The following is a 13304-nucleotide window of genomic DNA, read 5'->3' on the forward strand; positions in this document are numbered from 1 at the left end:
CAGCTGCTGCTTTAAAACCCCAGCGCTGCTGTAAAACCACTGGTTTGTTTCAAATGGCCATTTGGATTGCAAGGTAGTCAGTCCTTCTCACAAGAGCAGCTCTCTGGGATCTAATCCAGAGTAACTGTTCAGGCAGTGGTTGTGTCCCCTGCTGCAGGTGTTGTTGGAGCCTTCAGCTGCACAGCCTTGATGTTGGAGAAATGTGGGTTTGGGAAGCTGTAGTCTGCTTAGGATCTGTTGGTCTGACACAGCACAATTATGGACTTGGATATGCCAGGGGTCTTGATTTCTATCCCAAAAACTTGCTACATAATAGCAAGATATATAATAAAATGTATGTAACCATTTTTAGTGTAGAAACATAAAGTCAAAGATGTTGACAGATGTTGGAGTAACTGCCCACAGTTCATATTTTGCTAGAATAAACTCACATACGGCATTCTCTTCCTTTTCCCTCTCCCCACACCAGCTCAAGACTCAAACTAGCAAATCCTTTGTGCAGGTTGGGTGGGAGCAGTCACTGAAAAGCACGTGCCAGAGCTGTGTGTCACTTCTCATGCATTTCCAACCTGTGAATCAGTGTCAGGTTTGTGTGGAGTGGCTCAGGTCTGGTGGTTGTAAAGCAACAGAGCAACATCTTTTTATAATCCTTTCTAAAATTCCTCAATGAGTAACTTCTAAGCTTTGCCTCACCGTTGGAAGCAGTCCCCAGGGTACTTGACCTCTTCCTGAGTAAACTTGGTTACTCTGAAGCTGCTGATTTGACCATGCCCTGCTTAGAAATGCAAGGCTGGGAAAAGTTCTGGTAGAGGAAATGAGAGTGTATTATAGAAAACGTCTTGCTTGTGGTTTGAAGAGCACTGCAAACCCTACATAATTTTGCAGTTACTTAAGATGTTAAATAATTGCCTCTGGTGCAAAGCTTGTGTTCTACAAAATCATTGCTTGCTGCAGTGTCTCTTGGGAAAGGTGTAAACATTTAAATTTTCCATCTAATACAATGGATAAATATATTTATTTCAAAAATTGTGGTGTGCAAATTTTGCTGCCAAGTACAAAAATGCAAATTGTTCATGAGTTTTTTTGCCATAAATGTAAGTAGTTATAAGCAAACCAGCTCAAGAAGATCTGGTATTGACAACACATTACAGGGATTTTGTTTCCTGGCATTTGCCACTGCCTCTTTCATCTGCATGGCCACTTACAAAGCAGGAGGGTTTTATTTTGTAAATAATAAAATCTTCTTATGACTGTCACATTCCTTCTAGACAATGATGTGCACCCCAGACCTTATAACAGTGTAGAAATAAAACCATGGCAATTGTACTTTTTATTCATGTTAAAACCTAGACAAGCTACTTGACAAATGTCTCTTAGGTTTAATAAATTCTTCAAGCTCCTGGCAAGTTGGTGCTCATCTTTCCAGTGTCACCACAGGGAGCAGGAGATTAAATGTATAGGTCAAGAATTCCTCCAGCAGCTGGAGACGAGGCAGAAGCCACGTTTGGCTCTGTGTTGCAGGCACACAGAAGCCTTTCAGTGAGCAGAAGAAAGCTCCTGGCCTCTAGTTCAGACCTTTTTGAAAGCATGACTATGAGCAAAATGAGTCATTTGGAGCAGCTTGGCAGCCAGGGGCAGCCTGAGGGCTGGGTGCATGTCTGGTGAACGTCACAGTGACATCTCTTCTCTCCATCACCTCTCTCTGTAGATGGTAAGGTCAGTCCCAGCACCTTATCCATAGGAAGCGCTTTAACTCTACCCTCATCACTCACTTCAAACTCTGCAGCTATGTTGGATTTCACCAGTTCCCTGAAAGCATTTATGGACGGGGGTGAGTATTTAATTCATCATCAGTCTCTGCTAGCCCTGTGTGTTTGCTTCCCTAAAGCATTCCATCTCTGCTTGAGGAAATGTTCCAGAGATAAAGAAGGGTTGCAGTCAGGTGAGGGAGGGGCTGGGTGTACATTACCTTAAATATGTCACATGCTTCCCTGCTCCTAGTGTTGCCAAGGCAGCAAGGCCAATGAAGTGTTTCTGCCTGAAGCTTTTCTGGGGAAGAATCACAACTGGGCTGCTTTCCAGGTGGAATTCACATGCAGAAACCTGCAGCCCTGCCATGTCGTGGTGCTAGCTGCAATCCAGAGCTGCTCCTGGCGGATGTAAAGCAGCAATAGATCTTGTAGTAGAGCAGTCACCTGAGTGGTGATGCTCCAGTGGGTCTGTTAATTTTATAATTTATTTCTGCTTCCGTCAGTCTCCTAGACTGGCCTGGTTTTTATTTCCTTTCGTTGCACTTGGCAAGAGATGGCAAACATTAGCAGAGTGCCTTCAGGAGGAGATTGCTGAGCAGCAATCTTCACTTACACAGCCAGGCTGTTACCAGAGATGAAATCTGAAGAACAGCCCTTCTGGCATTGCCATTGTGACCCTCTTTCCTTGCATGAACCCCAGCTGCCAGCCCACCCTCTGCCACTGGAAAGGCTCTTAGAGCTCTTCCTCCTCTCCTTTCCATTTTAGCTATTGTTGATATGGCGTAAGCTCTTGGAAGAAGAGGTTATGCAGCCTCCTTGCTGCAAGAAAGCAGACCTCTGTAAGGCTTTACGAATATAAACACTTCAGAATTATCAGAAGATCTGCTCTAAAGATCATTAATAATATTGTCTGAATTGCCCTGTTTGGTTTAATTTACCCTGCTATGGACATGCGACTCCAGTGTGAGCCTGCAGCAGCTTCAAAGGGAATTGCACTTCTCTCTGATGCAGGGCTGGACTTCCTAACCAGGTAGCAGAGCTTCAGAGGAAGGACCCAGCATGCTGTCCAAAGGAGTGCAATGGCCATCTCTACTGACCTGTTGAGCCAAAACAGCAGATTTTCAGCTTTTATCAACCCTAGTTCCCCCAAACTTCTGCTTGCTTCCTCAGTTGTAGCTCTCCAGCCATAGCTGGCACTGTCCTCACACTCTGCTCACAGGAGGTGATGTGAAATAATAGCTCACCTATGTGTAAGAGTCTTGAAATTGCAGAATTGATCAAGTCTTTGCTGTTGAAGCAAACTGCAGGTTTGAAAGCTGGACAGTTAAATCCACTACAGGTCAGATTGCACTCTTTCCCTGAATAACTTACTAATTGCTTTTTGTTTATTAACAGAGATTGAGATAAATATGCTGGATGAGCAGCTGATCAAGTTTCTGGCCTTGCAGAGAATACATCAGCTCTTTCCTCCCAAAGCTCGGTCTCTAGCGAGCAGTGTCAATTCCCATCAGCAATCTCCTGTGGGAAACCACATTGAAGGTAAGAGCAGCCCTAGAATAGCTGGTTTATGTTGAGCCATAGATTTGCCACTCCCTTGTCTATTCCTTGAAGGAGATTTCCCTCTTCTTCTGGTATCTGATGCTGCCTTTCACTTTTCTTTCTTCTCATCCCCATGGTCTGGATATCCACTGACCAGAAACTCCATCAGGATCCTCTACTTAATTATTTACAAATTTGAGCCATGTGAATACTTTTAGTACCTTCAGTTTTTCTGCTGGAAATGTTTAGTGAAGTTGTGTTTTATTCATCTTACAATTAGCAAGAGATGGGAAAGTTCATCTCAGGTGCTTGGTGGCTTTTCTTTGCACTTTTACTTTTGAGATGGGCAAGAGAAATCTATGAATTCCTTCTTTCTCTTTCTGGAGGAGTTGCTTGTGATACAAGCACACGAACAGGAGCACAGAATATATCTGTGACATTGTCATTGCCTGTTCAGAATGTCACTGTCAAACTGAAACCATTGCATATGACTATGCCAGTAATGGAAAACAACTTGAGTTTCTCTTGGAAATCTCCAGATTCCCCAGTTTGGCTTTGTTTATTACCACTGGTATCACCTAAAGCTGCCGGGTGAATGTGGCTTCGTGTTCCTCTGCATGCAGCCAGTCAATTTAATCTGCTTTCAAGCACTAACTGGACAGCCTTGCTGTGGAAGCAGTTCTCTGCTCCCCCTCTGCTAGGCCTGGGGGTAAATATCCCAGATAAAATCTTTGGAAGTCAGTCAGTAATCTTTTTCTGAAGCTCTGTGCCTGCCTGCTTTAGCATCACAGCATTCCCTAAATGCTTTGTCAGTCTTCTTGTGATGGCTGCTGCAGGACACAGCAGCAGGCTGTGATATGAGCTGCCTTCCTGGTCTGGAATTCTTCAGCAGTCTGCCTTTCTCAAGGCAGATTGGTGCTGTCTTAACCCATCACCCTTTTTGGGCAGGAATGATGCATCCAACTGGCTGCTTAACATTGCTGATGAAATGTTAGATCTAAAGCCTTTAGTGAGCCCTGCAGAGCCAGGCAGCTGAAAGGATTCATGCAGGGCAGCCAGGCAGAGGTGGAACCTGTGATGCCACTTGGTGTGGCCACTATTCTTGATGTAAATACCTCTGCAATCTTTGTTAATCCTCATGTTCTGTCCTCTTGGTGTAACGCTGTCCTGCAGATGTGGTATCAGAAGAGGCTTAAACTCAGAGTATAAGGGGTTTTCCTCCAAAAGACAGTGCTGAAATCCTGGCTAGACCTGTGTGGCCCAATAGCTGTTCCACAGAAGATTTTCTTAACATGAGCATGTGAGTGTGTGATTTGAGCTTGGAGCTGCTCTGGAGGCTCAGCCCTGGACCAGCTATTGTTAAGTATGCCATAGAGACTGACCTGAGGATAAGAGTCTCCACTCAGTTTATCGTCCTGTCTTGGGAGCTGGGTTTGTCCCTGCCAAGCCCCATTCAGCCCAGGTGTTTTTCCTGCAGCTTCACTAGAAATTAAATCATGGCTGTTAAGTTGGTGAATTCAGCACCACCAATTCTTTTTAGGTGGCACTTTGAAAGCAAAGACTGAGCTCTTTGATTACCCAGAGTAGAAGAGATTAAGAAAGAAGCCAGTGGTAGAAGGCTTGTGTGTTCCTCAGCGTGGCTCCATTGTGCACACTCCGTGTTAATGCTCCCCATTTGCATGGCTTGTGTGGGTTATGAGAAAGCAATTTTCTCTGACTGGCAAAAAGAGGTTTAATGCACAAATGTTCCTAGAGGGATGGGAACTGGTGCTTAGGCCAAAGCTGACTGCATCCTCCTTAGGGTCTGTGCTTTCTGAGCTGGGGACACTGGGGTCAAGCATCTTTCCCAGCTGATAACATTGTTCAAGTAATTTCTTTTTATCTTGCAGCGCAAAGAAAGGAAGTGCAAGCCCGGGCAGTGTTCTATCCTCTGATGGGCTTGGGGGGTGCAGTCAATATGTGCTATCGAACCCTCTACATTGGGACAGGTGAGTAGCTTCTTCCTGCCCTGACCTTTCAGAATCAGGGTGGTTCTCCGTGAACCCGCCCTAAGATCTTTGCCAAGTGGATGTCAAAGGAAACAGACTCACTGTGGCCACTTATAACTGGGATTCTGCACTACCAAGAAGTGTGGAAATCCCCCATCTGCCTGAATCTGTGTGGGTGGCAGCTCTGTCACCTGGTGTCACAACTAGAACAGCTGTCTTGGAGTCGTAATGCCTGACTGATGGAGAGGAGAGTTATGTTTTGTTTCTTGTTGCTTAGATTCTTCTGGTGCTCTGGGTAGACCCAGGAGCAGTGAAATGCTCTTCAACCTTTGTGGAGCTGCTGGCTCCCTTCCCCCACTGAAACTTTGTTGGTGGCTTATCGAAGCATTATTCATGCAGTCCTGGGAGCAGGACAAAAGCAGTTGCTCCCCTGTTGTTTTGCTAATTGAAGTTTAATTCTGTCTGTTGTTCTCTGCTGCCTGACAGTTTTTTTTCTTCCAATACGAACTGAGCCTGTTTTGTCCTCCCCCATGACAGGAGCTGATATGGATGTGTGCCTTACAAGCTATGGTCACTGTAACTATGTGTCTGGCAAACATGCCTGCATATTCTATGATGAGGTGAGTGCCTGAGTGATTTTTTTTTTCATCTTTTTTTTTTTTTCTTTTTTTTTTTCTTTTTTTTTTTCTTTTTTTTGGTGTGCATGGCAGTGGGATCTGGAGATGCAGGCAGCAGGTTGTCTTTGTGTGGTGCTCCTTTTGTGGACTACAAAGTAAGTGCCAGGTTTTACTCCAGTGGAGGCTGTGTCAGCATTTTCTGTCAAACCTTCTTCTGAAGCACAGAGCTCTGCCAGCACAATTTCTCTGACTGCCTGTGGGCAAGGACTGGCCACAAGTCAGCACTGTCACTTCTGGTGTCTAGGGAAAGAAAAGGACATAGACATGGTCTGATACTTTTTGATCTGGATGTGTTTTTAATAAAAGCTAAACTTCATGTGTCAACATCAAACCTCAGCTGGAACAAACCAAGGAACTGCTCTGAGTCCCTTGTTCTCAAGAGTGATTGGGGAGCAAAGCATTCGTAGCATCTGCAGTTCTCTGTAAATTATTTATTTAGCTAAAACTTCAGTTAAGCTCGCAGCATAAACAGAAACCTACAGTTTCTACTTAGCTACAGCCCAGAGATTAGTTTGTTCTTGAAGTAAACAGACCAGCAGGCCTGCCAGTAACAGCACTGCTGGAGATGTCTCTTAGCATGGAAACAGTCTTTGAAGCAAGATCGAGTCTTTTATATCACCATTTGTCAACCAGCTCCAGAGCAGGATACAGGATTAACCCCCAGCCAGCTTTAGCCATTCCTCCAGTGCCCTGCAAGCTACCAAACACACTCAGTAATGGGATCCTGACTGTAAATATCTGTGGAAGCATCTCCTCACAGTGATCAGCCATAAATCAGGCTCCAGGCACTGACCTTTGACCCTTTCGTGGGTCTCCTATGGCTGTGGTCGCTCTGGAGAGGGAAAATTCCTCTTCCTGGAGCTCTGTCTGTAGGTTCTCCTTCTGCAGTCTAGCAGGTTACTTCAAAACCTACTCCCACGTGCATGTGGAGTTTTTGTAACTTGCTTAAAGCCTTGTAGTCCCTGAGGGACGAGGTCTTGAGCTCTCAGATGATTTCTGTGAGCTAACCTGAAATCTTCTCTGCTCTGGCAACATCCTCCACAAAGCTCAGCTGAGCGTGACGCCGCTTGTGTAACGCTGCGTGTCACGGTAATGTCTGCTGGCATTTCAGCGTCTGCACAAGCCTGTGAATCCCAGACTGCCCCTGTCCTGAGGCTGCTGCAGCACGTGGCATCCTTCTTGCCATCTTGTGCCTGCTTTCCAAAGCTCATATCTTCCTGCTAGGCACAGGTCCTGAGCCAAGTTTGCATCAGGTGTGCCTGTGAAATGTTCGCTTTTGTGAGCATCAGCTTGAATATCCTGTTTCCTAAAGATGTGTTGGTTCAAGTGTAGTAGGTAAAACCCACTTCTCTTTGGCCCTCCTTCTCTGCCAGAAAGCAGCTTCTGGAAGGCTGGTTGTTCTGTGAGCAGGGGGATTGGTTTGGTGGTCTGAAGCTGGAGGATATTTACCAGCTTTTATGTGACCACTACTGGCAACAAGGAGAAGGAGTTGTGTTTCATTGCTCCAAAGAGGTGTGGATGGGCAGAAGCACTTCTGACTGACAGAGAGTGGAATTAGATTGGATATTAGGAAGAAATGCTTCCTTGTGAGGGTGGTGAGGCCCTTGCACAAGTTGCACAGAGAAGCTGTGGCTGCCCCAGCCAGTGTTCAAGGCCAGGTTGGATGGGGCTTGGAGCAACCTGGTCTAGTGGAAGATGTCCCTGCCTATGGCATGGGGTGGAACAAGATGATGTTTAAGGTCCCGTCCAACCCAAACCATTCTATGACTTCGTGTCTTGATTCCTTCCTTTTCCCTTTCTTTTCAGAATACGAAGCATTACGAGCTGTTGAACTACAGTGAGCATGGGACAACCGTGGACAATGTTCTGTATTCGTGTGACTTCTCGGAGAAGATGACACCCACTCCTCCCAGCAGTATTGTTGCCAAAGTGCAGAGCGTGATAAGTGAGTGTTGTACCACCACCACAGGGAGTTCACTGAGAGGGGGCAGGAGCAGGTGGAAACCAATTCCTTGCTGATGCCCTTTGTTCTGTACAGGCTGGTGCAAAAAGGAGAGCCTTGCCACAGCCCTCAGCTGGGGTTACACAAGACCTTCCTCTGCAGCCTGGGGAGTTCTGTGCTCTGACCTAAACCCTACCCCAGCCTCCAGTACAGGAGTTTCCAAGCTCCAGGTCCTGATGAGCAGCCAGTTTTGAGCAGGCCTGAGGCATTTCCCCATGCATGTTCTCCTTTCCCAGGCTGTGAGAAGATCTGGGCTGTGCTGCAGGCATTCCGTCCCTGCGTGGCTCACTCCTGCTCTCCACCTGATCAGCTTCCTCTTTTTGGGCTGCCAAAATAGATATGTAAATGCCTCAACCTCTCCAGGGCTGTGAGGAGATTCCCATTTCCCTTTGATCAGCTGCTCACTGCAGACTGAAATCCCTCATGGCTGAAGGATCTTACCCATGAGGCACCTCAGCAGTAACCCTGTTGATGAAAACAAGCTGCTGCTGACCTGCCCAAACCTTACCTTTTTTTTTTTTTTTTTTATTCTTTTCCAGAACGACATAAAAGCAGAAAACAGGAAGAGGAGGCGCATGAAGAAGCTGCTGTGATGAACTCACAGGCACAAGGGCACCATCGAAAACCCTGTAACTGCAAAGCCAGCAGCTCCAGTTTGATCGGGGGCAGTGGGGCTGGCTGGGAGGGCACGGCCCTGCTCCACCACGGCAGTTACATCAAGCTGGGCTGCCTGCAGTTCGTTTTCAGCATCACCGAATTTGCGACCAAACAGCCCAAGGGGGACGCTGCCTTAGTACAAGATATGGACTTGGAGGAGAAGCTTTCTCTGAAACCCCACCAGGTGCCCGTGCTGCGGTCCAACTCAGTTCCCTAGGAATTTTTAGGAAGAGAGCTTTTTGGAGTAAGGAAAACGCCCTCAGACTCTTTACAATGCAAAAATGTACAAACCGAGGTGGGATTTTTCTGTGTCGGCCCAGAGACTGTTCACACGCCGTTTGCATGAAATGAAGAACGTTTAACTTTTTTTAATTTTTCTTTTTTGCTCAAGTTTTAGGGGCATTTGCACATATATTTGTACTATACATTTCATTTTAAAAGGAAAACTGCAGTGAGAGCAGGACGCGTCAGAGCGAGGGGTGACCGCTGTCTGACTCGAGGACTCTCTCTGACAGATAGTTCCCATGCAGTTGTAAAATAATCAGAAACTTGTTCTATTTTGTGCCAGTGACAATAGTTTTATATTAAAAGAGAAATACAGTTTTCATACAGCAAATCTATACAATATCATTGTTTTATTTAATGTAAAGAAGCGCTCTTCTTCCCACAGTTATTTTTCCCATCCCTCCCTGCTATGGTTGCACTACAAGTAGCTACTGTGTATTATGGGCAGTGAGAAATGAGTTCTTTTCCTGGTGTCCATCCTATTTTTTATTTCAAATAAGGAAAAGTGTTGGATTCTGTGTAAATACATCAGTGATGGCATTTTTCAATGTTTTAAAGCTGTGTACAGTGCTACATGTGGTATGACGTTCCTCAAATTGTCTATTGTAGCAGATCCTTTGTCGTAACCTGTCTGTCTCTTTTGTTTCTCTGCCACCTCCCCGCAGCAGAACAGCTAGTTCCACTGTACATAGTAATTGTAACGTTTTAGACTTTACAGAAACTTTCCTGTATTCTGTATATAAAAAAAAAATACTTCACATTCTGTTTTCTCGATTGTCTGTCTTCACTCGTGTCACCACAACCTTGGAGCTTCCCCAGAGTGTCTGACTGCAGAGGAACCTGAGCTAGGAGCTGAGGCTGGGGGTGGGATGGAAGGACCTTGGTGTCCTGCCTGGGATGTGGGAGGATGCTGGTGGGAAAAGGGTGAGGACTGGAAAGTGATTGAATCATGGAATTAGTTGAGGTAGGAGGGACTCCTGAAGGTCGTCAAGTCTAACCCCTGCAATGAGCTGGGACATCTTCAACTCAGTGTGGCCCAACCTCACCTCAAATGTTTCCAGAGATGGGGCACATCCAGTTCTGCACTCCTCAGGACAGGAGAGACATAGCCTGTAAGTGTCCTGGAAGATCAGGGGACTGGCACACCTCATTTATGAGGGAAAGCTGAGGGAGGTGGGCCTATTTAGCCTGCAGAAGAGCAGCCTGAGGAGATCTAATTCTCAAACACATCGATGGGCATGGGATGGAGCCAGGCTCTTCTCAGGGGTGCTGAGCAATGGAACGAGAGGCAAGGGCAGAAACAGGAGCAAGGCAACACCTGAACATGAGGAAGATATTCATCACCATGCACAGGAACAGGCTGCCCCAAAAGGTGGCAGATTGCCTATCCCTGGAAATATTCAGCTATCCAGGCACGGTTCTCAGTGCTCTAGAGGACGCTGCTTGAGTAGGGGGACTGGACTAGATGACCTCCGATGGTCCCTTCCCACCGGAACCATCCCGAGATTCCGTGATCTCCCACCCCTCGGGGCAGGCCTGCTCTCCCGGGGTATTGATGGGTGGGCAGCGCTGCCCGCACTCACCCTCTCTTTGTCTCTGCTCCCACCGGCGCCACAAATCCAGCTCTCCCGTCTCCTGGAGCCGCGCAGACCTTGCCCCGTCCGCCCGTCCGTCGGTCCGTCCCGCCGGGGCGGGGATGCGGGAGCGGGGCGGAGCGGGGCGGGGCTGGCCCGTGCCGGGGCTGCCCGGAACGGCGGCGGCGGGATGGGGTGGGTGCTGCTGGGCTTGGGGGTGCTGCTGGCGCTGTACACGCTGCTCCGGCACGGGCTGCGCGGCGTCCCGCGGCCCCGCGTCCGCCCCGAGCTGCGCGGCCGCACCGCCATCGTCACCGGTGAGCGACCGGCGGGGAGCCGGGATGGGGCCCGGAGCGGCCTTTGCCCCCGCTCACCCCCGCGCTCCGCTCCGCAGGGGGAAGCAGCGGCATCGGCGCGGCCACGGCGCTGGAGCTCGCCCGCTGCGGGGCCCGCGTTATCCTGGCGACCCGCAGCGCCCGGCGGGGAGAGGCCGCCGCCAGCCGCATCCGCAGGGTGAGCGCCGGCACCGGCACCCCCGGGGAACCCCCGGCATTCCCACCCGCGGGACATCCCCAAACCCCGTGGCACCCCCAAGGCACCCCTGGCACCCAATGGGCAACTCCAGGACACTCCCGGGATACCCCCGGTGTACCCCCGTGGGACATCCTTGGATATCACATGAACATCCTCAGACACCTCCGTGGGCACCCTGAGGACACTGCCTTGGCATCCCCTCAGCAGCCCAGGGGTGCTCATAAGACAACCCCAGGACATCCCTGGGCACCCCAGGACACCATGCAAGACACACAACAAGACAGCTCTAAGCATCACATGATTTATCCCCAAAACATCCCCATGGGTAAATCCAGGTACCCCACGGCACACCCCAGGAACTACCCCTCTCCAACCCATAGGAACATCCCCAGGCATCCCGAGATACTCCAAGGTGGGGCACACTGTACCACCTGCTGTCTCGCATGTTGTGGGGTCCCAGCACACTGTAGCCCTTGGGCCTGATCCAGTCCCCAGAACATCCCCTTGCCCCTGGCTGGCTCCAGCTGCTGCCTAGGGTAGGGCGCATCCCCAGGCCGGCCCACTGGCCCTGCCCCAGACCCGTTGTGCCCACAGGAGACGGGGAACAACGAGGTGCAGTTCATGCATCTGGACTTGGCCAGCCTGCGCTCAGTGAGAGTCTTTGCCAGCACCTTCCTGCGCCAGGAGCCCCAGCTGCACATCCTCATCAACAACGCGGGTGAGTGCTGGCACCTCGGATCCCCTCTGCACCCCCAGGGCACCACCACAAGCTGCCATTGCCTCCTCGCTCCGCAGGGGTGAGCGCCGGCGGCACGACAGAGGATGGCTTCAGCCTCCCCTTCCAGGTGAACCACCTGGGCCATTTCCTGCTGACCCAGCTGCTGCTGGAGCGGCTGCGGAGCTGCGCTCCCAGCCGGGTGGTCATCGTGGCCTCCAGTGCCCACTGCGCCGGCCGCCTGCGCCCCGACTCCCTGGGCCGGCCGCCCTCGGGGCTGTTCTCCACCTTCCAGGACTACTGTGACAGCAAATTGGCCAACGTGCTGCACGCCCGCGAGCTGGCCACGCGCGAGCAGGGCACACAGGTCACCTGCTACGCCGTGCACCCAGGTAGGACCCAGCTCACCTTGGTGTGTGTCTGTCTGTGGTCTGCTCACCTTTGTGTCCTGTGGTGTCTCTCTGTAGGGGTGGTCTCCTTGCTTTGCAGCCTTTTCAGCGGGAATTCCTGCATGGGGAGCATCTCTCCCTTGCACAGTGCAGGCCTTTGCATGTGCCTCTTTATATGGTGTGTCTCTTTATATGGTGTGTCTCTTTATATGGTGTGTCCCTGTGCAGAGTGTCCGTTTTCATGGTGTGTCCTTTATCTTGGCATGTCCCTTTGCACTGCGTTCCTTGATACAATGTGTTCCTTTCACAGGAACCCTTTGCACAACATATCTCTTTATACAGGGTGTCCTTTCTCATGCGCCCCTTTGCATGGCATCTCCCTTTGCACCCTTCCTCACATGGGGCACACCCACACCCCCCCAGCCTTGCACGGCCATGACAAGCGTGGCAGTGCCTGGGGACAGTCACAGCCATGCTGCCCACGCCGAGGCCACCCTGGCCATCTCCCTTATGTGCCCATCCACTGGGACACACAGGGGGACACTCCACGGGGGACACCCCACATGCGCCAATCTCCCACAGGGTTCGTCAACACTTCGCTGTTCCGGCACTCGCCGCTGTGGCTGAAGCCGCTGCTGCTGCCACTGGCCTGGCTCCTGTTCCTGGACGCGTCCGAGGGCGCTCAGGTGGTGCTGGACTGTGCCACGCAGGAGGGCCTCGAGCCCCTCAGTGGCCGCTACTTCACCGACTGTGGCCCCCGGCTGCCGTGGCCAGCGGGGCGCGATGACCGCCTGGCACAGGCGCTCTGGGAGGGCAGCGAGCGCCTGGTGGGGTTGGGGGCGGCAGGGGGACACCAGGAGGGACACCAGGAGGGATACCGGGAGGGACACCGGGAGGGACATCGGGAGGGACATCGGGAGGGCCTTGCTGCTCCCACAGCACAATAAAGGTGATGGTGGTGACAAGGGAGCCCAGGGGGTCCTGTGTCGGTGTGGAAGGGGGGTGAGTGAGAGGCACTGGCCCTTGCACACCCACCACGTCCTGCACGTGCAGGAGCTGGGAGGGTGACAGTGAGTGAGTGTGCAAGGAGATGTGTGTGTGTGGGTTTGTGTGTGCGTGTATGTGGGTGTGCAGAGCAGCACACCCGGCTCTGCACACACACTGCAGGACACACACCCTGCCTTGCACACCCA

The 13304-nt window shown here is 50.5% G+C and overlaps 2 protein-coding genes and 1 long non-coding RNA gene across 5 annotated transcripts in view; 2 read left to right on the forward strand and 1 right to left on the reverse strand.

Annotated features, from left to right (window-relative positions):
• The window catches only part of PHF12 (PHD finger protein 12), a 31922-nt gene extending 22263 nt beyond the window's left edge, over window positions 1–9659 (forward strand). The window contains exons 10-15 of one of the 2 annotated variants that reach the window (XM_014876495.2): window positions 1709–1831; window positions 3147–3290; window positions 5180–5278; window positions 5816–5898; window positions 7762–7900; window positions 8497–9659. In XM_014876495.2, coding sequence (XP_014731981.2) covers window positions 1709–1831; window positions 3147–3290; window positions 5180–5278; window positions 5816–5898; window positions 7762–7900; window positions 8497–8831 — 923 coding nt within the window. In that variant the 3' untranslated portion in view covers window positions 8832–9659. The remainder of the gene's footprint in view (window positions 1–1708; window positions 1832–3146; window positions 3291–5179; window positions 5279–5815; window positions 5899–7761; window positions 7901–8496) is intronic. The other variant, XM_088177093.1, reaches the window with a different exon arrangement.
• On the reverse strand, window positions 997–10601 carry LOC148221491 (uncharacterized). The gene is made up of 2 exons (XR_015807936.1): window positions 10483–10601; window positions 997–8282 (listed from the first exon to the last, which is right to left on the reverse strand). It is a non-coding gene; the product is annotated as an uncharacterized LOC148221491 (long non-coding RNA).
• A 53-nt stretch (window positions 10602–10654) lies between these two features.
• DHRS13 (dehydrogenase/reductase 13) lies at window positions 10655–13080 on the forward strand. Of its 2 annotated transcripts, XM_014876404.2 has the most exons (5): window positions 10655–10790; window positions 10868–10986; window positions 11602–11725; window positions 11803–12114; window positions 12694–13080. In XM_014876404.2, exons 1-5 carry the CDS (start codon window positions 10664–10666, stop codon window positions 13056–13058), a joined length of 1047 nt encoding a protein of 348 aa, XP_014731890.2. In that variant the 5' UTR covers window positions 10655–10663; the 3' UTR covers window positions 13059–13080. The 2 variants fall into 2 exon arrangements, with proteins under 2 accessions (XP_014731890.2, XP_088033220.1); XM_088177094.1 differs by having other exon boundaries at window positions 11803–13080.
• Window positions 13081–13304: the final 224 nt, after the last annotated feature.

This window comes from Sturnus vulgaris, chromosome 21 (genome assembly GCF_052056855.1).
Source record: "Sturnus vulgaris isolate bStuVul1 chromosome 21, bStuVul1.hap1, whole genome shotgun sequence".
NCBI lineage: Eukaryota > Metazoa > Chordata > Aves > Passeriformes > Sturnidae > Sturnus > Sturnus vulgaris.

What these genes read in the sequence shown, in the direction of transcription:
- DHRS13 (XM_088177094.1), top strand. Translation starts at nt 10,664, where the DNA reads ATGGGGTGGGTGCTGCTGGGCTTGGGGGTGCTGCTGGCGCTGTACACG. An exon ending in CCGCACCGCCATCGTCACCG is followed by an intron (nt 10,791 to 10,867) that starts GTGAGCGACCGG and finishes TCCGCTCCGCAG; the next exon opens with GGGGAAGCAGCGGCATCGGC. An exon ending in CATCCTCATCAACAACGCGG is followed by an intron (nt 11,726 to 11,802) that starts GTGAGTGCTGGC and finishes CTCGCTCCGCAG; the next exon opens with GGGTGAGCGCCGGCGGCACG.